Source organism: Cynocephalus volans, chromosome 15 (assembly GCF_027409185.1).
Source record: "Cynocephalus volans isolate mCynVol1 chromosome 15, mCynVol1.pri, whole genome shotgun sequence".
Taxonomy (NCBI): domain Eukaryota; kingdom Metazoa; phylum Chordata; class Mammalia; order Dermoptera; family Cynocephalidae; genus Cynocephalus; species Cynocephalus volans.
The window spans coordinates 96,511,410-96,535,144 of NC_084474.1; the positions used below are offsets into that span (position 1 = coordinate 96,511,410).

The 23,735-nt window shown below is 62.8% G+C and overlaps 2 protein-coding genes across 3 annotated transcripts; one reads left to right on the forward strand and one right to left on the reverse strand.

The window, feature by feature from the left end:
• Positions 1–107: 107 nt before the first annotated feature.
• BOP1 (BOP1 ribosomal biogenesis factor) lies at positions 108–23,480 on the reverse strand. 2 transcript variants are annotated; one of them, XM_063079731.1, is made up of 16 exons: positions 23,331–23,480; positions 22,066–22,260; positions 14,225–14,299; positions 2,824–2,978; positions 2,623–2,740; positions 2,432–2,533; positions 2,148–2,360; positions 1,916–2,077; positions 1,746–1,826; positions 1,611–1,680; positions 1,395–1,527; positions 1,123–1,303; positions 765–1,053; positions 582–666; positions 398–505; positions 108–320 (listed from the first exon to the last, which is right to left on the reverse strand). In XM_063079731.1, the coding sequence occupies exons 1-16, from the start codon at positions 23,430–23,432 to the stop codon at positions 167–169; spliced, it is 2,223 nt and encodes a 740-aa protein (XP_062935801.1). In that variant the 5' UTR covers positions 23,433–23,480; the 3' UTR covers positions 108–166. The 2 variants fall into 2 exon arrangements, with proteins under 2 accessions (XP_062935801.1, XP_062935802.1); XM_063079732.1 differs by lacking the exon at positions 1,746–1,826.
• On the forward strand, positions 4,607–6,529 carry SCX (scleraxis bHLH transcription factor). Its single transcript, XM_063079776.1, has 2 exons — positions 4,607–5,317; positions 6,191–6,529. Exons 1-2 carry the CDS (start codon positions 4,754–4,756, stop codon positions 6,227–6,229), a joined length of 603 nt encoding a protein of 200 aa, XP_062935846.1. The 5' UTR covers positions 4,607–4,753; the 3' UTR covers positions 6,230–6,529.
• Positions 23,481–23,735: the final 255 nt, after the last annotated feature.

The following is a 23,735-nucleotide window of genomic DNA, read 5'->3' on the forward strand; positions in this document are numbered from 1 at the left end:
GTCATTTCCTTCTGGGCCAGAAGGGTGCCCTGGCTGGGGGTAGGCCTGGTGCTGTGGTGGGGGCAGCCCATCAGGAACCCTAATTCAAGAAGGCAAGGAGCACAGGCAGCGGAAGAAAGGCTTCTATTGCACATGCCTCCCTGGAGTGGGAGCAGGGCAGGGCGGCCTAGGTGAAGAGGCGGATGCTGCCGTCCGCCCCTGAAGAGAAGACCCAGGGCTGCGTGGGATGGAAGGTCACGTCCAGCACACCCAGGTCCCGGGTCAGCGTGTGTCCCTTCAACACCTTGACGGGCACCAGCAGTGGGTTCTGCAGCAGGTCACTGTGGGGAGAGGAGGGGCTCAGGATACTGTCGACGCAATCCCCCTGGAGGGACCGAGAGAGAGAGCCAGCACTCACTTGTACACCATGCCGTGGCAGACAATGACACTGCCGTCATCAGAGCCAGATGCAAAGAGTGGATATCGGGGGTGGAAGGCCACAGCCCGCAGGGCCTTCTTGTGGTGCCTGGAAAAGCGCTGGGTTTACAGCAGGATCTGGGCTGCAGGGGGCCCCGCTGGCCACACCCACACCCCCACCTCACCTCAGCACTTTGTATGGCTTGGTGGAGAGGTCCAGGTCAAACCACACTAACTTGCTGTCATAGCTGCCACAGATGACATTGTCACCTAGGGGGCCAGAGACAGTGACAAGGATGTTCTCACCTCTCACGGGGTGCATGTCCCCCCCCACGCCCTCCCCTACGGGGCACACTCCCCGCCCTCACCTGCAGGGTGCACGGCCAGGCTGGACACCCACTTGCAGTTTGGCATCAGCTTCTTGGTGAGCTCCTGGCGCAGGAGATGGTAAAGGCGGACACTGCGCTGGGAGGCCACAAGCAGGAAGGGCCTGGTGGGGTGGAAGGCCACACACTGCACCTGTCCATGGCTGCGGCGGAAGGGGCTCTGACTGCGGCGTCGACTCAGCTGGTGGATCTGCACCTGGCTGTGACCCGGAGTGGCCAGCACCACGGCCAAGTAGTCCCCACGCCCATGCCAGGTCACCTGCATCACTGGCTGCAGGAAAGGAAGGCTGGCTGATTGAACCAGGCTACCCCCGCGTCCCCCCACATCCCCCCCACACACTTTGCTGTGGCAGATGCGCAGCCGCAGGCCCGCCTGGCGCTCTTCTTCCGAGGCCTCCAGCCAGCGGGCAGGCTGCAGAGTGGGCTCCTCCGGCAGGGTAAAGGCACTCAGCATCTGGTCTGTGCTGCCCACCACCAGCCGGTCCCCCAGGGCTGGGTTCAGCAGCAGCACCGAGTCCTCCCTGTGGGCCAAGGCCAGACACAGCCCCTCAGCGCAGTGCCACCCCCACCCCAGCCCACCTCGACGCCCTTGCTTCCTAAGCCCACACTCACACGGCCGCAGCCACCAGGCAGAGGGTGGGGCTGGGGTTCCAGGCAATGCTCCGCACCACGCCCCCCACAGGCACAGTCCTCATGCAGCGGGCAGTGGCCACCTCCCAGAACCGCAGCGATCCATCGTCTGAGCCTGGATGCAGCAAGAAAGGCCCTCAAGCACCCGGCCCTCCCACCTGGCCCCCAGCTCAGGGTCACCCCCCACCTTGGGCCCACCTGAAGCCAGCCACTGGCCCCCTGGGGAGACACTGAGGCAGCGGATCAGGTCACTGTGGCCCCTGTAGACCTGCAGAGAACAGTGAGGAGACAGACCCCCAAGAGTGCATGTTCCCCCCTCTGCCCCCAACTTACCAGGGCCTGGCATGTGGGGAAGGGCTGCAGGTCCCTTGGCCGGGGCAGTTTAGGGATTAGGTCTTCGGGGTCCACGTTCACCTGGGGCAGGAGAGTACCCAATCACCTTTAACCCCTGGCCCTGTGCCCCTCCCACCCCTGGCTTTCCACCTCCCCCCCCCTCCACATACCCTCATCTTACGCTGCCGCGGGCACAGATACAGATCGAGACAGCGCTCAAAGCGCTCCTGGATGAAGCGGCTGTACGCAGGAACAGCACGCAGGCTCTGGAACTGCCGCGGCAGGAAGCTGAGCTTCCTCTCACCCGGCTCCTGCTGCTCCCACGCCAGGCGCTGTGGAGACAGGGGGTGAGCGGGGACCACAGGGGCTGGGGCCCAGACCCTGACCCCAGTGCGGGCCCACCTCCTCCTTGCTGGGCAGGTACTCAGGAGGCGGGTTGTAGGACTCAGCATGGCCAGGCAAGGCCAACTTGGGAGCAGGCACGTGCATCTTGTGGCGCCCTGGCACAGCACTGGGGTCCTCCTGGGCCCACAGGTCGTAGAAGCTGGGGGTGGGGTCTCGGGGCCGGCGGGGCTGGATCCAGCCCATCTTGATGGCGTGCACCATGCGAGAGACCTGCAGACAGCCCTGGGTCAGCACGGGCAGACAGCTCTGTGCCCGTGCCCTGGCGGCTGGGTTGTTCCCACCTTCTCCTTCTCCACCAGGGATGGGATGAAGCTGCGCTTGGTGGCTGGGCGGTTGGTCACTGGGTGGATCATGACATCTCCACTGAAGAAGTCCACAGCTGGCTGGGGGGACAGGCACGGGTGTATGGAACAAGCTGTGCCAGGGCCCCACCAGAGCTTTCAGACCACCAGGGTCAGCCAGTACTACCTACCTCATATGGGTCGAAGCCCATGTCCCCAAACTGGCCCCTCTGCAGCCGCTGCACCAGGGCCACCTGTTCATCAGTCAGCCGCAGATCACGCCCTGTCATTTGGTCCTGCACAGTGCGCCTAGGGGGCTGCCAGTCAGGCCAAGCTCTGCCCCCTCCTCTGCCAGCCCCGCCCCTGACATCCCACCCCCATGGGCTGCTCACCAGTAGTCGGGGTCATCCATCTTGTCCAGAAACTGGTCCAGCTCATCCCGGGTGCGCAGAGGCTTATAGATGCGCCTGCCATCCAGGTCGTAGCCCACATGGGGGAAGTCATCGTACCACTCCAGGGGCACGTTGCCCACCGTGTTCCGGATGTCCTATGGCCACAGCCACCACATCAGCACCTGACCCCTCTAAGCCAATTCCTCCCTTCAAGCCACCCAAGAGGCACAGCTGCAGAGAATGAAGGGACTCCAGCACCCTGCGTCAACCAACCCCAACACGTGCCCTTCCCCTGGCCCTGGGCTCTGACGTGGCATGGCAGCCCACACTGCCCCCCACCACGGAGGCGCCAGAGCTGCACCTTCACATTTTCCACTGAAGTGATGCCAACTCCGGAGCCTCCCCCATCGGATTCCTTGGCCAGGGCTCTGGGCAGCCACAGACAGGGATGACCTCATCACCCGCGGGCTCCCTCCCCTGGCAGGGGCCTTCGGCGCAAGTGGTAAGCTACCAGGGAGGGGACCGGGGAAGACCCCATAAGACCCAGTTGAGGGGAGGCAGAAGCCACTAGACTCTGCCCTGCAAACAGCCGAGGACTCCCCCCGCCCCGGTCCTGTACCCCCAACACCCCCCACCCCGCCCTGGGCAGGAGGAGCAGCCGCATTCCTGGACACACATTCCTGGCTGCGGCCCCTGCCAGCCGCCACCACCACTCCTCCAGTGTGGGGACTGCTGCCCAGGCGCCGCTTCCTGCAACAGGAGCCACAGAGGGGGAGGGGCCCGGACAAGACTGAGCACAGCTGGGGCCCAAGGCTCCTCTGCAGGAGGACAGGACCCCCTGAGCTCTGCCCCATGCACCTGCCCATTTCAGCCCCTTCTAGCAGGTCCGACCTCCTTGCCAGGCACTCCCCCTGTGCCCCTGCCCACTGTTGAGAATGTCCTTCCCTCTCCTCTTTGTGGGCTAGAGGGCCCTCCAGCAACCCCTAAGTCTACATGGCCATCCTTACATTGGACGGACCCTAGCGGAGGTGGGGGGGTGGCGGGTGTTGTGTGTGTCTGTTTCCTAAGGCGCCTGGTGGCCCCGGGGAGGAGCCAGGTCTCATCCATGTATACCCAGTCCCCAGGCACTCTTATCGCTGAGGAGGAGGCCCAGGGGGGCACACGGCAGGGGAATGGGGGCCGTTTTTCTACAGCCATTAGAAACGAGTGGATAAAGCAAAGGAGAGGATTCCAGGCAGAAGGCACAGCTTGTACCAGACCTGGAGGAGGCAAGTGCAGGACAGGCTGTGCCACCCCACGCACGAATCTTTGGGCTGCAATGGCTGGGGCTGAATCCAGCCCCTCCACGCCTCTGCGCCCGCCTCCCGCACACGGCTGGGCTCAGAAGGCCCAAGGGCGCATGGGAGGGAGAGACAGACAGGGTGCGGTCAGGCCGCGGGGCCAGGGCAGCTGGCTTCACTTGGTTTTGCCAGGGGAGAAAGCCCGGGCCGTGGGTTCCGCTGGACCCTCCCCCCCACTGCGGAGGGGGTGGGGCGGGGCACTGCACAGTTTTGGGGACCCCAGGACCGCCCAGTAGGGGACTCCCACTTGCCCCGCACGCCGCTGCAGAGACAGATGCCCTTTGCAAAGACCTGCGCGCACAAGTGCGGCCGGCCGGGAGGGGCGGAGTGACGGAGAGCTCCTGCTCCCGGGGCCGGGGGGGCGGGGCGGGGGCGGGGCCCGGCCACCGCTGCTATAAAGGCGCGGCCCGCCGCCCCGCCGCAGCCCGGGACGCACACGTGCGCGCGGCGCTGGCAGCCGCCACCGCGGGGCGCAGCCCAGACCCCGCGCCTCGCCCCGGCCCCGGGCGGCCCACGCGGCCCGCGGCGGCCGAGGAGGCGGCATGAGCGGCTCGCGGCGGAGCTGACGGCGCCCGGGCCCGCCCTTCGCCATGCTGCGCTCGGCGCCACCGGGCCGCTACCTGTACCCCGAGGTGAGCCCGCTGTCGGAGGACGAGGACCGCGGCAGCGAGAGCTCGGGCTCCGACGAGAAGCCCTGCCGCGTGCACGCGGCGCGCTGCGGCCTCCAGGGCGCCCGGCGCAGGGCCGGGGGCCGGCGGGCTGGGGGTGGTGGGCCGGGGTCCGGGGGGCGGCCGGGCCGCGAGCCCCGGCAGCGGCACACGGCGAACGCGCGCGAGCGGGACCGCACCAACAGCGTGAACACGGCCTTCACGGCGCTGCGCACGCTCATCCCCACCGAGCCGGCCGACCGCAAGCTCTCCAAGATCGAGACGCTGCGCCTGGCCTCCAGCTACATCTCGCACCTGGGCAACGTGCTGCTGGTGGGCGAGGCCTGCGGCGATGGGCAGCCGTGCCACTCGGGGCCCGCCTTCTTCCACGCGGCGCGCGCCAGCAGCCCACCGCCGCCACCGCCGCCACCGCCCCCGGCCCGCGACGGCGAGAACGCCCAGCCCAAACAAATCTGCACCTTCTGCCTCAGCAACCAAAGAAAGTTGGTGAGCGCGGGGCCCTGGGGGGGGGGCGCCAACACCCCTCAACCCACAGCTCAGGCCGAGAACGGAGCCGCCAGGGCAGGGCTCCTCAGCGGGGCGCAGCCAAGGACACCTGCAAGGGAGGAGCACATGCAGCCGGCTGCGGGGGGCAGGCCTGGGGCCACCTCGCGGGGCCTCTCCCTAGGAGTCCCTGAGGCCTGCAGCATGGAGGCAAGAGGCAGGGATGGCCCGAACGGCCACCCAAGGCTAAGAGGGTCTGGGAGAGAGGCAGGATGGACACCGAGGTGGGAGAGTGAGGCTGGGTCTGAACCATGGTTGATGCAAGCTTCACTTCTCAACAAGAGTGACCTGTAGGGACCCGAGTTCAGGAAGTGAGCTGCTGACTCAAGCCCACCCACCCTGCCCCCATGGAAGGGGACCTGGGGGCAGTGAGGCAGGAAAGGAGGGAGCCCTGGGGTCCATTTGCCACCCCACAGCCACTGCAGCCCATCACCAGCCTACGGCTTATTGGGGCACTGAGGCAGAAGCTGACAGGGGCTGGGGCAAACCCCACACAGGAGACGCTGGCCGGCTGTGATTTACAGCTCTTGCTGTGTTTGGTGGCACCGGAAGAGCAGGGTGAGCAGGAGAAAATACGCCATGGCTTCTCCCAATCCCCATTTCCTCTCCAGACAACACACGCGAGCTCCTGGGGCCTGAACATCTGGGAAATTTAATTTTACCATTTCAGTCGCGTAGCGGTGTAACTCCCCTCCCCAACACTCATGAGGGGCTCAGCGCCGGCCCCTGAGACCGCACCCAGTAGGGCAGCCAGAGAGGCCCGGACTGGTGCTGGGTCTCTGCCCAGGCCCTGACACTCCTCCCTTCTCTCTGCAGAGCAAGGACCGCGACAGAAAGACAGCAATTCGAAGTTAGGAGGTGGCCCACAACACCCGCGAGGCAGATGACACTGGAGGATCTGCGGAGAGCCACCACTGCGGACCTGACCCAGTGCAGACCTCCTGTGAGCATGCCCTCCTGTGGGCAGAGCCTGTGGACGGATGGACGGACAGACAGGCAGCAGCAGGGCTCTGAGCTGCCCTAGCACTTGCCCAGGCCCTCCGGGACTTTCCAGGTTGGATTCCTACCTGGCTTTCACATCTTGTGTCTTTGATATGATAATATAAAGTCCGGAAATTTTGTATAATTAAAAACGAAACAATAGCTTCTTCTAAATATGGAGGTGGATTGTCCTCTTGAAAGGTTTGGAATTCACTGCCCTCCACCCCAGCACCAAGGTGCTCCAGTTCTCTGGGAAGAACCCCATGGGCCAGGGCCAGGGCCTGGGCCCATCCTTTCCTGGACTGAGGTGTAGAGTAAGGTGACAGGCCCAACTCATCCAGAGAACCTCCTAAAGGAGACCTGGTGGGGGGCAAAGGAGTCTGGCAAGGGGAGAGGGTGGGTGAGGAGAGGACAGAGCCACTGCCACATGGAGGGTGCACTGTGGGCAGTGGTGGATCAGTCCTGTCCCCACCACTGGCCTGCCTGGCGCCCAGGGGCCCATTAGGGTTGAAGTGGACACAGCTGGCAGTGTGGAACCGGGACAGGAGGCGGCGCAGGCTCTGCTGCAGAGCCTGCAAAGCAGACCCCTGGTGGCGGGCCCGGGGACACACCTGACGTGCCCACCACCTGCTGGGGCTCCCCTGCCCTCCAGCCTTGAACTTGGCCCCTGAAGCACTGCTCACACTAGGAGGACCCCTGGCTATCTATGACTCTACCCCACCCAACTCCCGCAAAGCCCCCACCTGCCCATGAGGAGGGTGATTTGGGCTCCCACCCCACAATGTGCGCAGCTGGTGACCATTAAAATCCTGCAGGTGACGATTATAGCTTAGCGTGTGCGCTCAGTGGGCACCACAGAGAAGAAAGCAGGGCGGCTGTGTCAACCACATCCCCCACCCACCCCCGCGGGCCTGCAGCCTGACTTCCGGCCGGTGGGCGGTGGGGAATGGCTGAGCACGCCAGGTGTGGGGCGGCTGGCCGGCCCCAGGCCACTCCTCAGACCCCTGCCTCTCAGCCCTCCAGGCCCTCAGCTCAGGCAGCAGCCTGCCCCGGCCCTGGGAGGGAGACCAGGTGCTGAGGCCCACGTGGGAGTCCCTGCAGGGCCCGAGCTGCCCCTCCTCTGCATGGACGGGCTCCGGGGAACCTTGGAGCAGGAAGTGGTGGTGTAATTTTGGAGGAAATTCTCAAAGCCAGAGCCATTAAAGGCTAGAGGGGAGCTGTGTCCAATCTGATGGAAATTTAACAGGATAAAAAGTCACAATGGCAGGTTTCGTTCAGAGAGAAACCCAACCCTAAGTTTCCTCTCCTTAATCCTGCAGGAGCCTACAGCTGGTCAGAGAGAGGGAGGAGAGGGCAGCCCCTGCCCGCCAGGGAGGCCAGGCCTCGGGGGGACTCGGGGTGCGGCTGGGGGCTGTGGCGGGCCCCTTCCCCTCCTGGGCTCTCCTCAGAGCACCCTGCCCAGCCTCCCGCACAGGCACCGAGGCCACTGTGAGTGAGAAGCTGGGCAGGGTCTGGGAACCGGCCGCCCTCACTCCACTGGGCACAAGGTGGAAGTCAGTGGGGAGGGTCCATGGCCCACCTGCCCCTCACCCACAGGCCTCACGTTTCCAGAGCAGGGCCCAAGCAAGGGGGTGCTCACCTCCCACAACAAGTCCCACAAGAGAATGGGTAAGCAGTTGGGCACGGCCAGTGTCAGGGACAAACCAGAGGGACATTCAGGGCAATGGCACTGAAAAGTCCCAAAGAGCAAACCACAGAGTGCATGGGCAGAGGGTACCCTCAGCATGCAGGGGTAGAAGGGGGAAGAGGACAGGGGGTGGCACAGGAGGAGACCCCAGCAGGAGTGCGGGGAAGAGGGAGGTCAGAGTCCATGAGACAGGAGCTGGAGTACGGAGTGTGGAACAAGGCCAGATGAAACGGGATGGGAACGGAGAGAGGCCCTGGGGCCTGGAAGGATCCCCAGGGGCCCGGCTGGTCCGGGTGCGGCACGCGCTCGGCCGAGCCCTCTGCTGCGGGGCCTGACTCCGACAGCGGCTGCAGCTTGGCCAGCCCCAGGCCTGGGCAGCCAGCCCAGCCGCTCCCTGAGCTGCACCGGTAGCAGCAGCCGAGGGCCTGGCCCGCCAGCCAGGAGGAGGAGGAGGAATGGGGGGGACACTCCGTCACCCTCTACTGCTCCAGAAATTCAAACCAGACCAGGGGTGGCGTGGGCTGGCCTCCAGCCCCATGGGCCCCATACAAGTCCACATAGCTACTCAGCCCAAGGACTCAGGGGTGGCAGGTGGCCCCTGCCCACTACAGCCCCTCACTCCTCCCCAGAGTGCTGGCCTTCCCTCCACCAAGCCAGGGAGCTGCAGGACAAAGACCCAGGGCTCTCTCTGCATGTGCCCCTCAGAGGCAGTGTGGAAGGAAGGGGGGCCCCTGGCCCGCACCCTGGGCCAGCAGCCGCCCCTGTGAGCCGAGCTGGGCTGGAAACGCTCCCCTCAGCCTCAGCTGTCAGCTCCCTGTCCCCAGCCTGGGGAATGAGCTGCTGGCGGCACCACATGATTCATCACCAGGCCGCCTGCGCCCGCAGCAGCCACCCCCACCCTGCTCAGCACCTGCGGGCTGCCAGGAAGCACATGTGACCCCTCTGGGCCGAGCTCTGTACCAAGCGCCCAGGCCAGGCTACCCGAGGGCACAGATGGCCCCAAGGACAAGCCCCTGGGGGAGCCTAGGCAGGGGTCCCCCCACCCCCCAGGCTGCACCGGACACAGGCAGCAACTGGCTGATGTGTCGGCTGGGATTTTTCCGCTCTCGATGAACCCCCCTCCCCTCCCCCTCCCCAAAGTGGCTGCAGCTGTCAGGACCACAGATTGGAACTGCAGGTACGGAGCTGGCCCGCCGCCCGCCTCCCTCCCGTGTCTGTCTGTGCGAGAGGAAGCCGGCCCACCTCTGGAATCCTTCACTCTCTCCTCGTTCCGCCTCTCCCACCTGTCCCCCGGGAGTGCGGGGTCAGCCGCCCTCGCTCAGCCTCTCTCTTCCCCGGCCCCTCTCCGATTACAATGCGGGTAGTGTTCAGTGCTCCTCAGCCCTGCACGCAGCGCCCGCCTGTCTCCAGCCGCAGGCCTTCCTGTGCTGCCGCTGCCCCTGCCCCTGCCCCTGCTCCCGGGGCTTTTCTATCTCTGCCAAAGCACCCGGCAAGGAGGGGGCTGGCCGCCTGTCCCCGGCTCACCTGCTGCATCTGACCCCACAGAAGGTTCCAACAAGGATGCTCAGCCTGGAGCCCGAGTCCAGCTTCACAGACCAAAGGGGAGAAGGAAGGCCAGGTCTTCATTGGCTTCCTCCCACCCCAAAGTCCAAACCAGCTGAGGGGACACCAGCGTGGTTGGGGCCAGGCAGGGGAGCCACCTTTGCACACCTCCTCTGTCCCACAGCCCCTTCTGCTTGTAACCCACAGTCTGGAGGTGCCTCTGCCCTCACCTCCCACTTGACTCCGTTTGTCTCTCAAGAAGCTGGCCAAGCGTACCCTGAGCAGTCAGGAGCCTGCGGGCCCAGCACACCTCCATGGCTGGGAGTCACGCCACGGACCCGAGGGTGAGAAGGGGGCACCCCTCGCCTGGGAGCTTGTCCAGGACCCCAGCCTGCCCCGGCATCCAACAGACATTCCCATGAGGGGCACTCTGACTCCTGGCACCTTGCAAGCAGTGGCTCCAGAAGCCTGGGGCCCAGCCTCCCACAGTCCTGCACAACCCCTGGTCCTCCTCAGCCTGGCCTAGGTGTCCACGAGCTGAGTCATAAAGGCCTGTTTTGAATCCCACTATTCAGAAGGACAGAACTGCTGCTGCAATTTGGGGGTTGTAAGGTTCCAGAGCCCCACACCTGCTCAGCCCTCCCCAGCCCTCAACCCCTAAATTCCATTCTAGAGCATTTCCCCCTCATCCCCGAGGACTGCCACACACATCGAGCCCCCCATCTGTGACTCCTGCCCCAAGCAAGACAGCCTTGGCCAGGGAATGCATACCCAGCCCCAACCCTCTGTGGTCCTGCACCCCCATACTATCCCCACCAGCACCCTGCCCCACCAGCCAAGCCTGCCAGTCCCAGAGCAAACCCCCTCCTTTCAGGAGACCATGTCCCACCACCTGACCCCACCACCCATGTGCCCCAGCACAAGGGGGCCACAGCTCTGAAGAAGTCCACCTTCCCTTGCCAACCACACCCAGCTCCCAGGAGAGCCTGCTCAGCACAGCCCTGGAGAGGGACTGACTTCCACCACCTGCCCCTCCTCACCCACCCTGCCCCACCCTCCCTGGGGTCCTCTCTCCAACCAACTCGGGAAGGCTGGGCCTAGGTCGAGGGATGAGGCCAGGTGGAGCTGGGCTCCCGGGCGCAGGAGCACATAGCGGTCACAGCCACACATGCCCTCCATGCCCTGTGGCCACTGGTGAGCCCCGCAATTGGGCCCCTCCCTGGCGAGGCCGGCCTGGGCACACCCACGGGAAGGGACCAGACCCAAAGGGCCACCAGAGCCCAGCCAGCAGCTCGGTTGGGAGGCCGCAGGCAGGCCGGCGCGGGGGCGGAGGCCGCCAGGGAGGCCAGGCGCCCTGCTCGCCCAGAGCTCAGAGCGGGAGGGCAGGCTCAGAGCTCGGGAAACCTGAGCCGCCGGCGCCCGCCGCCAGCAGCGACGCAAGCACTGAGCGAGCGCCGGGAGGCGGCCAGGACGCGGGCGGGCGGGGGCCCCGGAGGAGCGGAGGCCGCCAGCGCTGGAGGCAGCTGCCGGTTCAGTAGCTAAGAGAAGCCATTAACGGCGTTTGGCGAGAGAGCAGAGGGGAGCGCGGGCTCTGGATACAGACAGGCCCCGACCGCGTCCCTGTGGGAACCCGAGTTACAGCCCAGCCCCAGCCGTGAGGGGCCGCACCAGGGGTGGCCCCGGGGCCCGCGGGGACTGGAAGGGGATGGCTGAGGAGGGCGGCTCTTCCCAGCCTCTCCCGCCAGAGGTCACGGCCACCCTGAACCCCTCGCCCGGCCACGCTTCCTAGACAAACACACCCGCAGGCCTGCTGGGCGCGGGCGGGCCTCTCCTCCCTGAGCAGAGGCCCCAGCCTCAGTTTCTCTAAGCGCACGGCAGGAAGAGGAGGGGCAGGGGCTGCTGCTGCTGCTGCTACGAAGGCCGCATCGGCCCCTCGCCCCGCCCCTACACCCGGCCCACCTCCCCGGGGTCCTGGCGGCTGGATGAGATCACGTCTGTGAGAAGCTCCGGGTGCTGTGGGGAGAGGGTGAGGTGGCCGTGCGGGGGTGGGATGGCCACAGCTCATCCAGGGGCTCCACCCCCACCTTCCCCAGCCTCGCACCCGCCTGAATCTGGGGACGGAATGAGGAGCCCCAGTGTGCGGAAAGAGGAACTAGCGCTCTCCCATCAATGGTCAAGCTTAAGAAAGTCAGTGTCGGGCAGGGGGTCGCCAAAGTGAGGCCACAGCAGATGCCAGAAGCCCCAGTGTCCCCAGCCTGAGCCCTGGATCCAGACCTGGGGTGAGAGGGCAAGGGGCCCAAAGAGAAGCGGTGGCAAGCGGGCCACACTTCCACCCTTAGCAGGAGGTACAGGCCTGGCACTGTGCCTCCTCCACACGGCCCTCAGGGCTCCCAGGAGGACACACCCTCCGGGACTTCCCTGTCCACTGCCAAGGGCCTCATCCAGAGCCCCGAATGGGCCTAAAGTCACGGCTTGGCCCACCCAGCCAGCTCTGCCCAGTGCCTTCAGACGGCCAAGGAGCACCAGGGTCCTGGTGCCCCTGGCCACCTCCAAGGACTGCCAAGAGAAGGGGCTGTTGATCGGAGGTCCGAGCAGCGGCTGCCCCCAGTAGCAGGCTGTGACCCCTCATAAGTGCCAACCAACCAGGGTACAGCCAAGGAGCGGCAGGCCTCTGCCCCAAGAGGGGCTGCCGTGTGTACCCCCAACACTTGGGCAGAAACGGGGCAGGAAGCTCAAGGTGGGCCCCGCCCTCCTCACCCCCCACCCCTGAGCCCTCACCCAGGCACCAGGGCGGCCACTGTCTCGCTGGAGGCTGCAGGCTCAGCACCTCCAGCCCCAGCCTCTTCCCTGCCCACCTGCGGCTCCAAGCCCCTCCCCCTCCGGAGCCACCACCCCTTGGCTCCGGCTCCTCGGCAGGGACACATCTGCCTGGCCTGGCTGGCTCCTGAAAGCTAGGCTCTGCCGCCCCCTCGAGCCGCTGGCCGGGGGTGCTGGCAGAAGCAGGGCCGGGCAGGCACCTGGGCTCCCGCGCTGTCACTCAGGCCCACATGTGGGATAGTCATCACCAGAGGAAGCAGCCCCCGCAGCTTCCTCCCGGCTCAGCAGGGGGCTGCCCGCCCCGCGGCAGGTCACCACACAGGCCAGGCCACCGCAAGGAGCTCCCCCTGTGGGCAGGCAGGCGGGCAGTCCCAGCCTAAGGCCCGCCAGCTCTGGGGAGCCCCCACCTCTGCACTCCTCTCACAATCATCATCGATTTCTCAAAATACCAAATATAAAAAAGTAGCCGACAGGATGTGGCTGCCGACAGCCGGAGCCCCCGGGAAGGGGAGGGAGACAGGCAGGGAGCCGCGCTGCACGGCCCCCCTTGCCGGGCCGAGTGCGCCCGCTGCTCCGGCCAGGAAACCAATTTATTTTGTTTTGTCTCTGTTCTCCGAACGCGCAGCAGAGACCGGATCGGGCGGGCGGCCAAGGCTCTCGCAGCCGCTGCCAAGAGCGCAAGGATGGGGGAGGAAACAGAGTAGGAAGGGGGCGCGTGTCTCCCCCAAGCCCCGGGGAAAGCCCCTGACAGGCAGGCAGGAAGAGCTCCTGCGGGAAGTGAGGACCCCATTTCTGCCAGGCCCCAAGAAGCCCGGCTCCCTCACACCCAGAGGTGCTGGACACAGGGGTCACAGCCCTGCCCTGTGGTCGGGCCATGCCAGTGAGGGAACAGGTACCCGCCGCCTCGAACCCAGAGCTTCTGAGCCTCCCAAATCGAGAGGAGCCGACCCAGTCTCCTGGACACAGCCTCTCGATGCCACAGCTCCCAGAGAGACTGCCAAGCCCCACCACACTTCCCCCTTTAGAGAGTAAACTCCTTGACAGAAACAGCCAAGTTTTCCTGCCCCTCCTGAGTAAGTGCTCCTGGAACTCAATCAGAGGACTGATGTGGTAGCCCTAGCCCACAAAGGCCACCACCTGGGGGACACCTAGGGAAGGGGGGCAGAGCCAACAGGACATCAGGAGATACCCCGTCTCCTGCCTGCGGCCTTGGCCACTCCCGTGGCCCATCCCACAGACAGAGGCTCACGTCTGCTCACACGCCACACACAACAGAGGGGGTGGACACCCAGACCTATCACCCCCCACCCCCACTGTCCCAGCTCAGGCCTGCTGGGTGTGAAGGAAGCCACCTCCAGCTTCTCCATCCAACCCAGGCCATGAGAACAGCTGCCAGGAGCACACAGGGGACCCAGCATCAGCCACCCTGTGTACACGGACGTTCAGGAGCCACAGAGGCCCATCCATGGGGCTGGGGGTGAGGCGGGTGTCTCGAGGGTAGCCAAGGTACGCCCAGTCTCCCTAGCCTCCCCTGGAGATGACATACACAAATTGCTGCAGTCGTGTCCCAGACCCCAAAATCGCTCTTCCAGACGGGGAACGGGGCCCCATGCCAGGATGCCCACTGAGGCCTCAGAGGCCTCGCTGTAGCCGATTCCCCCTGCCCCAGGCAGCACAGCCCACCTGCAGGAAGGTCCCCACACTGCCCCAGTGCCACCCTGGCCTGGGGCCCAGCACCCACTCTGGGCAGCTCTGGACACCACCTGGGCCCTGGTGGGAGGGCCCCCCACCCTGTGTGGCGGGAAAGCAAGCCCGAGCCCCACCTCCTCGTCAGAGCTGTCCTCCGCATACTCGTCCCCGCTCTGCACTCTCACCATCTCTGTCCTCGGAGGGCCGGCCTGTGAGAGAGGGAGAGAATGGTTATTCCATGGGACACAGGACAACCTTTGACCTAAAGCAGATCCCAGGTCCCAGGAACCCAGCACCCTCCCTCCGTGGTGGAGCATGTGGGAAGAACTGTCCCCCAACGCTTAGGCACAGGGCCCAACAGCCCCCAAAGGACACCCCACCACCCCCAAATCTCTGAGCAGCTCCAACCTGGCCCCAGGCCTTAGCACAAGACCGAGGATGCCCCCGCTCTAAGTGAGACTGGGGATGCTGTGCCACTGGTGCCCAACACCACAGACCCACCCAGGGTCCCATCAAAGACCCCCAGGGAGGCCAACACTGGGCACCAGACCGGAAAAGGAGCCCACACAGCAGTCAGCAGCAAGGCTCCCAGCCAAGGGTAAGCCCCAAACCATATGCTGGGCTCCTGGCCCAGCAGGGGAGGTGATCCCCAACCAGGAGTCAAGACAAGGTAGGGGAGACAGGAGGAGCGGGGTACAGCATGGCCATGATGCTACCACTGGGGGCAACACTCAGGGGAAGGGCAGGTGGCCATCAGCCTGTCACTAGGGCCAGAGCCAGCCCACTACTAAGGACAAGATCTTCAGCCCAGCCCAGCCCACCAAGGGCCCAGAGAGGGGCCTCAGCCCTTGGAATGCCCCCAGGCACCCTGTTCACCCACCCTCCCTCCCCACCCATGGCCCCAGGCCGACCTCGTCCCTGAGAACTCACACCCCCACCTGGAAAACAAATTCTCCACTTGCTGGGGAGGCAGGACCAGCTCGGGTTTACTGGCGGAACCAGGACTGATGGGGAAAACAGGCCCACCTCTCACCCGTGGGGGCAGTAAAGTGCTTGGAGTAGGAACCCCTAAGTGCGGGCGCCCCCCGCCCAGAGCCCACTCCCTCCTGCCCAGGCAGGAGCCAAAGGCCTGTGGAGCTCAGCTCTTCCTCTCGCCTGTTTTTTCCCTCAGTATAAGAGAGATGGGAGACTAAGTTTTTTTCCAGGCCAGGAACAAGACAGGATTTGGTTTCCACACCTCCCCCGCCCCCAGCTCCCCCACTGCCCACGTAAAGTGGGTCAGCACTGCCTGGTGGTGGGGCACTGGGTGGGGCGCCCGGGGCTGCAGAGCATGGTGGGTGAGCCCCAAGCTCCTGCTTCTGCCCAGGGCACGCAGGCCCCCACCCCAACAGACAGGCTCTGAGTAGGCCCACACACTCGGGAGCCCCTACCCCACAGCAGCGCCCAGGCAAAGTGGGGCAGACCCTTGGGTGGGGGCAGTCTGACACCAAGCTGTGGTCAGCTGCCGCTCCTAGAGCATGCGTCTGCAGCACTGGCCTCCAGCCGGGCCCTGACCCCCAACCCCCAGACCCCCTCACAGAGACCTAGGGTGCCAATACTCCCCACCAGGCACTGCACCCTACAAGCGCCCCCCACGGTGCCCACAGGCCAGGGCCCCAGGGTCCTGGCAGGAGACGACAGACCTGCTGCCCAGCACTGCCGCCCCGCTGCCCCATGCTGGGCATAGCCAGGCCACCAGCACTGCAGAGTGGGCACTGGGGGAGTGGGACGCAGGCAGGCCCTTGCAAGGGGAGGGCTCTGTGCTCCCCCTACGGCTCTCCAGCTGCAGGGCGCATGGCGTCCAGCAGAGGGCAGAGCTGTGCTCCCAGGCAGAGGCTCTGGAAACTGGCAGGCGAAAGACAGCCCCGCCCTTTCAGACTTTGAAGGCAGATTTGCAGCTGGGCATTGAACATCTCTTTAAATTAAAAAATTATGAAGAAAGATCACCAAACCATCAAAAAAAGAAAAAGTCCATTTCCTCTGGGACAGGAAGCAATGTCGGTGTCCTGGCCCAGCCTCAGCACCCCACCCCCGCGGTGCCTCTTGCTGTCCTGAGCAGACACACATGGCCCTGCAGGGGAGGCTGCCCAGAATGACACAGTCCCCCGGCACCCACCCGAGGACATGCTCAACCCTGCCCAGAGTCGCCCCCAATGGCAGCCTCCAGCGAGTGGCAGTGCTCACATCATGCTCCCCAAGATGGTGCCAACACCTGGACCCCAGAGCCCACAGTGACACCTCAGCCTGAGCCCAGTACTCATTCGGAGCTGCCTCACCTGGCGGTGGCCCCCACCTGCCACTCCCCACAGCCTGTGCTAAGACCCAGTGGGATGCCCTCTTGCATTAAGCTCCATGCACAGACAGAAATCTCTTAAACTATCCTGAAATGCTACTTACACACCAGGAATTGTTTCTAGGCCTTTTCTTATATTCTTGAATATGACAAGCAGACTGAAGGGCCAAAAACTGGAACTTTTGCAAAACAGCACTTGGCAAAGCGTGGTACTGGTAACACCAAGGTCACACTAGACAACAACAAAACAAAACGAAACAAAATAGAAAAAAATCCACCTAAGTAAAAAGACAAAGCCAAGCACACATAGAAAAGTGTGTCTACGTAGCCCCGTAACACCACAGTCGAGGGTTCTGCTCCTGGAACAGGCCAGCTGCCCCCCCCCAAAAGAAAAAAATGGGTCTAAATGGGCACAGATGGGAAAAAATGGCTTTAAGCCCACAAACCCACTCAGCACCAGCAACAAGGGGAAAGAACACAACGATGTGACAAATCACACTCCACAGGAGCCTGGAAGGGCCTGTTAAATGGGGCCTTGAACTGCTGGGGACGGCGCAGGGCATGAATGCCCGAGTGGGATGCAAAGCAGGGGCCTCACACAGATGGGGCAGGAGGTGCAGGGCTGGAGTGTGAGCGTCAAGAGCTCCACAGGGACAAACGATGCCCAGCGGCGCAGGGAACACATGGCCTGGGGCTCCCCTCCAGCTGGGGCAGCCTCACAGACACACTGGCAGGACCTGGAGGGGCAGAGGCTGGACAGAGTGCCTGGGGGGCCAGGGGACTGGCCCAGTAGACAGGGCTCAGGTCACCAAGGCAGTGAGGAGCAGGGACAGGCCTGATGAGACCTGAAGGGAAGGGCTGGAGGCAGCAGTGCATATCAGACAGGAGCTGGAGGTGCAGCCTGTGCAGCCCTCGCAGTGGGCCAGGCCTGCACAGCCAGCACAAGAGCAAGCTGACGGTGACATGGGGAGCAGGCAAGATCACCACAGCAGAGGGGCAGGAGCTGTTCGCCTCATCCATGTACTAGGGAAAAGGATGCCCACCTCTACAGCACATACAAACAACAATGAACAAGACCCACTGGCTGCAGGTAGGCTGCCCCCAAAGCTGTGGAACCCACCACAAGCATGCTGGGCTCTGCCTCGAACCCAGCTCCTTGGGGGCACCAGCACCCAGCCCCTTTTTAGATCCAGGTTCTACATCCTCTTACCAGCCCCAAATACACCAGGCCCTTCCTCACCTAAGTCCCTCCTGCCAAAAGCCAGGGGAGTGACCTCAGAGGGTAACCTCAAGCCCTGCTGCCACCCCGACTGCATGTCCAAAATGCCAGGGTTCCTAACTCGCAGAAACAGTGGGACAGTAAATGCTTGGTGGTGAAAGCCATTAAGGCTTGGGGTAATTTGTTACACAGCAATAGAAATGGACGCAAACACAGGGAAGACAGCAGAGGGCTCCTGCTCTGGGGACCTTGGACAAAACGAGTCGAGGTTTCCTGACCCCCTCCCCCCACACACAAGTTCCCACGAGGACACTCCACTCGCTTCTGGGTAAAGGCACAGTTGATCCGACCAACAGAAGAGGATAGAAGGTGCTTCTGGTATCCCAGACGATGAACTGAGCTTCAGGGGAAAAAAGGGTTAAAAGGAAGTTCTAGGAAAAGAGCTGACAGACACCCACCCTCCCCATAAGGCTCCCACAGTCAGGGCAGAGGCCACAACTGCAGGGACTGCAGGGCCCTTCCTGGGGCACAGCTCAGCAGTGAGCTAAAGCCCACATAAGTGCAGAGCTGGGGCGGGGAAGACGTCACAAGGGCACAGACATGAGAAGGAGACAGAAGACATGGCAGTCACGAAAACTGCGTTTCAGATGCTCAGGGATTCAGCTGAAATGGTTCTCACAGGAACAGAGGGAAAGATGTCTCACCCCTAATGAAGGGAAAACTGTACAGCCACAAGATACCATCCTCTCCACCTCCCACAGTGGAAGAGATACAGAAGTTGACCACGCAGGGCACCAGCAGGGACTGGGAGACCACTGAGATGTGGCTGCCGGCTGCGAAGCACTGCAGCTTCAGAACGGACACCCAGGACGCCCTCGCAATGAAAAATGCGTCTACCAGCATGGCAGGCTAGATCCGCTGTCAGAGCACGATGCTGAGAACGCCAAGGTCCACGGTTCAGTCCCTGCACCAGCCAGCCGCCAAAAAACAAAGTGTTTACCCTTTGACGCAGAAATCCTTCTCAGAATTTATGCCAAGAATTGCTCGTACATGTGAGAAATAGCATAAAAGACGTTATTATCATAGCACCACTTACAATAGTGAAAGATTGCAACTGTCTGCCCACTGCGGCTGATCAGGTCACCACCGTGCATCCCCACAGGATACTGAGCAGCTGTGCTGTGCACGTACAGACAACAGAAATCTCAAAGACAGAAAACATCATAGGGCAGCGTGCAGGTATGCTTCCCTTTCTGTTAGGAAACAATCCATCAAAACTCTGTATGTACACGCCAGCTTGGATATGCAAAGAACATCCTGGAAAGACCCGGACACAAGTGACCTAGACACAGGAACGGGAGGCCAGGTGTGGGATGGGAGGGAGACCCCTTCCCTTGTGTAGCCCTCAGGAGCTCCTGAGCACCCTGTAGTATTCCTACAATGCCATGTGCCCATCTATCTGTTCATATGAACATCACAGAATTCTACCCTTCCCCTAAAAAGAAAGTGGTGGACACACATGTGTCAATGCTAGAGGCCCAATAGGAGGTGGAAAGCTAGCGGGGCACGTGCTGCATGGCGCAGGACAGAGTAGCCTGGCATCGAGGCCACGTGCACCCCACCCCACCGGGGCATGCCTGCCCAGAGTAGCCGTGAATACCTGGGCTGGCACCAGGTGGAGACACGCACCACCCAATGGCCCCTACGGGCGTGGGAAGAAGGAACCTGAGCAGCAGGCCCACACCCCATCTCTCCTGTGGGAAGGCAAAGGAAGGAGGCAGCCCAGTCAAGTCTCCATGGGACAGTGCCGATGGCAGAGCTCCAGCGGGCACCCCAGGCCGTCTGCTGCAGGAGAAAGGTCTGGGATTGAGAACCTCCCTGCTTGCCTCGGCACATGTCCCTGACGTCACACAAGTGAGCAGGCTGACACTGGGTGTGATCTCACCACCGCTTCGTTCTGGCCTGATGCTGTGGCTGGACTGTCCTTCAGACACACAATGCACAGAGGCCAAGGAAGGGATGGTTATAGAGGACGCGTGTGGAGCACGCAGCAATGGGAGAGTTACAGGTACAGACTGGAGCGCACGGCAGAAGAGAAATTAGCAGAGAATCGCACTGCTTGGTGGTCGTCAGCAACCCTGTTAAGAAGCAGGCCCTGGAAGAGGAGGCAGAAGGGGAGAAGTGTAGGGCTGTTTCTCTTGTTACAGGAAAGTCACTTCATGCTTTAATGGGCTCCCAAGCAGATGTCACTCTCACCTACAGAGCAGCTCACCTACAGACACTGATCATTTGCAAGACCAAACAGGTGGATGTGACCACTCCAGGCTCTAAGGAATCATGAGTTTCCCACTAAAGAGCGGTGTGCTTAGCAGAGAGACAGGAGCAGAAGCTGGTGAGGCGCTATTGGCACAGACTCCTAGAGCTAATGGGGCAGTGGGAACTAATTCCAGAAGCTGCTCAAGGGAAGGGGTTCTCGGGTTGAGGACCCATACCCAGTGCTGGGAACGTCTGGGGCAGAAGCCTTCAGATGGTGTGACATGTGACAAACCACCAGCTGTGGAGGGTGAGGGTGGGCTGGCAGACCCCCTGAGACAGCCCTGACCCAGTGGAGCCCCCTCCCAATATGGTAGGAAGGTTACAGGGATAAGCAGCCCTGGACTGGCTTCGAGATGACAGAGGAACAGGCCTAGGCGGAGGCCACCCACACAGATCACGACGGGCTGTCATGGCGGATGCCTGTGGACACCTCGTGTGGGCACGCTCACGGAAGCAGTGATCAGCTGAGTTCCCACCGACAGGGCTGCCTGGTGGACACTCACATCATCCAGTGAGGGGTGCGGATGGGAGCCAAGCAGGGCAGCTGAAGAAGGCAGAGGCCGTTGTTGAGGAGCAGTTGAGAAAAAAGGGGAAACGGGAGGACTTTCCACTATGGAGTTGATAGCACTCCTGCCCTCTTCAATTCACTCTCTTGGTCTGGACAAATTCAAATCCAATAACAAGGATCGTGCTTCAGAACAAAAAATATGCCAACACGGGCTGAACGCACCCCTCAGCCAAAGCACAGGAAAAAAAGACAGAGACAGTGGCTGAGGATGGCTTGTAAGCTCTGTGGATTGGTCCCTCCTCATCACCACGTGGTCTGAGGCTGCACACGCCCAGGAACAGAGGACAGGCATTTACCGCCTCTCACAGGGGCCTCAGGCAGGTGCTGGGGCGGATACAGAAGGTGGCACTGCAGAGACACCCAGCGTGGGGTCCTCCGGCTCTCCAGGGGCTAAGGGCTGCTCCATGGTCAGCCTGGAGTAGACGCCCAGGCACGTACCAAGAGCTGGGAGAAGACAGCCCTCCCAGCAGAGTCTGCTGGAGTCCCCTCGCACCTTGGAGACGTTTGTGCACACTATCTCCTTCAAAGGATTTAATAAAAGGAAAAGTTTTAAACATCTAAATGTGTGGATCCTCAATTTTAAAACAGGGGCATGAAACTATTAACTGTGCTAATGAACTAGGAGCAAGGGCACTGAACGGAGTCGAGCAGCACTGACGCAACACCTAAACTTCATTCAAGGAAGGTGTATTCTGTAATTTTAAAAACTTAAAAAAAGGAGGGAAATAGTTGCCCATAATCTTACAAACCACGGTTAACATAGTTAACACAGCATTTTCTCTCTGCACACCAGTGCTAAAACTGAAGCTTAGATGCAGGGAAAGTTTATATCTGATTTTAAATCCTTTCTTCCAAAATAAATAAATAAATAATCTTATCTCCCTGACAAACAAACCAATCCAATGTAACCAGCACAGACTGAACAAGCCCAGCTTTTGATTTCCACTATGGGAGCAGACTCCTGTACTAGCCAAGATCAGAGCTTCCAGAATGCCCATCATAAACTAGTTTCAAAAATATCTTACACAAACGTTGTATTTTGGTTAAATTATGCTTTTCTTCCATGTTTCTCATGTCAGACAAGAGTGGGGTGCACCTTCTCATCATCACAGCCGCAGGTAGGACAGCCAACCCTCCACCCATGGGCCACTTGGGCTCCTGGGGCCCCACGGGTCCAGGTGGGCTGGATTCCAGCGGCTCTGCACACGCCTGCTTCTCTGCACACGCTGCATCCTGCCAGCACCCCCAGGCAGTTGAATCCCCATCTCAGGATCTGCCTCTAGGAAACCCAGTCAAGGGCAAGGTCGAGAGCAGGTGACCTGAGAGTTGCCTGAGGGCATGTGCACTTTCAGAGTCCCCATGAATGGTACACCCAACAGGGGTTGAAAACCAGCCCAAATGTACCCCCAGGTGCAGTGAAGGAGGGACGTGGGGCTCGGGGCTCTGCAGAGAAAGCAGCACAGCCCCTCAGAGAGCCCCAGGCCCAGAAAACAGTTCCACATAAGGGGGGAGCCCAGCAAGAGGCCCCTCACTCACCCACCTGCACCTGCTCCCCAGAGGTCTCCACGGTCCCACTGTGACCCTTGTTCCTGCTGGCTCCATTCTCTCCCTCATCGTCCTCACTACTGTCACTGCCAGAATCTTCCAGGCCTGTGAACACACTCTCCTCGCTGTCAGATGGGCCAGAGTCGCTGTTGTCACCATGGCTGGAAGCAGGAGTGTAGAGGAGAGAGGGCTGCAAGGAAGCACAGGGTTGAGGACGCCACCCTCACAGGCTCACCCACCGGGCACCACACCAGGCAGCGCAGTGGGCAGCCCACACCAGCCCCTAAGGCCACACCCCTCGGGTCACAGCCTCCACCTCTACCAAAACCATCTGCCCAGCCTGGCCTTCCTCATCTACCTCCACTGAGAGCACGGCCACCACCCTTGGGACAGATATTTTAATTCCTGGCATCTCACAAGGGAGGGACTTTTCAAGGACAGTAGCCCCTTTTTAGAGCTTAGTTCCCATCCCGTTACTAAAAGTATTATCAAAACCTGCTGCCAACTAAAATTGTCCATGCCCCACCCCGGCACCCAAGGCCCCCAGAGCTGTGACAGCTCTAACTCGGGAGGGGTCTGGGGGCGGAGAGGGTTGGAATCCCCGAGGGGCTTTAACCACCTGAAGGAGAAGCCTTGTCATGCAAGATCGGACCGACGGTTCATCAGTAAATTTAAAAACTGGTTGAAGAGTAATAAAAGTCATGCAAGCTTCTCTCGTGAACAAGTACAAGCCCATTCACTCCTGTCTGGGAGCAGGAGCTCCGCTTTCTCCCGGCAGAGCCCTGCTGACTGGACACCACTTGATGCCCCGTCTGCCTGACACGCGGCCACCGCCCTCCGAGAACACGGCTGAGTGCAGAACTGCCGCTCCCGCCGTTCCCTCAGTCTACGAGCCCACCTGACTGGACGCCCGCACTTCCCAGTCATTCGGCAGCGCTCGACTGGGACAGCGGGCCGGGGCAGCTGCAGGAGGGCATTTCCCACGACAGAGGCAGCACGAGGGGCCGGACGGCAGCCATCGCGGGCTCCCCGCGCTCAGGGCCTCTGCGCCTCACCGCACGCGGACGCCGGGGCAAGAGCACGGACGAGCACCGCCGGGACGCCACCCCCGCCCCAGCTCCGCGCGCGGTCCTCTCCCTCGCGGACGCACGCGAACGCCCCGCGAGCCTCCCGACCCCGCCGGCCTCCCCGGCCTGCCCGCCCCGCCGCCCGCCACGTGCGCGCCGGGCCCACGCGGACGCCCCTCACAGCCCCAGTCACCTCCTCCGGCTGCGGCTCCGGCTCGGGCTCCGGCTCCGGCCGCCTCTTCCCCGGCCGCACTCCCGGCGCCGCCGCGCGCTCCGCGCCCCGCGTACCCGCCATGCTCCGCCGCGCGCCGGCCAGATCCCGATGGCCGCTTCCGGCAGCGACCTCGCCGCGCACGTCCGCGGGCCCCGGCCTGGATTGGTGGGCAAAAGGGGGCGGGGCCTGCGCAGCGGGGCGGGGCCTGCGCAGCTGAGGTAGGACTGGGGCGGGGCCTGAGCGGCTAAGGTACGGCTCGGGCGGGGCGGGGCCTGCGAGGTTGAGGGAGGGCTCGGGCGGGGGCGGGGCCAGCGCGGCTGAGGGAGGGCTCGGGCGGGGGCGGGGCCTGCGCGGCTGAGGTAGGGCTCGGGCGAGGGCGGGCCC

Bases quoted from the DNA above. Each gene is read 5' to 3' on its own strand.
- SCX (XM_063079776.1), top strand. From the start codon at position 4,754: ATGCTGCGCTCGGCGCCACCGGGCCGCTACCTGTACCCCGAGGTGAGC. The intron at 5,318-6,190 runs GTGAGCGCGGGG...TTCTCTCTGCAG, and splicing joins TCAGCAACCAAAGAAAGTTG to AGCAAGGACCGCGACAGAAA.
- BOP1 (XM_063079731.1), bottom strand. From the start codon at position 23,432: ATGGCGGGTACGCGGGGCGCGGAGCGCGCGGCGGCGCCGGGAGTGCGG. The intron at 2,979-14,224 runs GTGGGGCTCGGG...CTGTGGCCATAG, and splicing joins AGGACAGCTCTGACGAGGAG to GACATCCGGAACACGGTGGG. The intron at 506-581 runs GTGAGGTGGGGG...GCGCTTTTCCAG, and splicing joins AAGCCATACAAAGTGCTGAG to GCACCACAAGAAGGCCCTGC.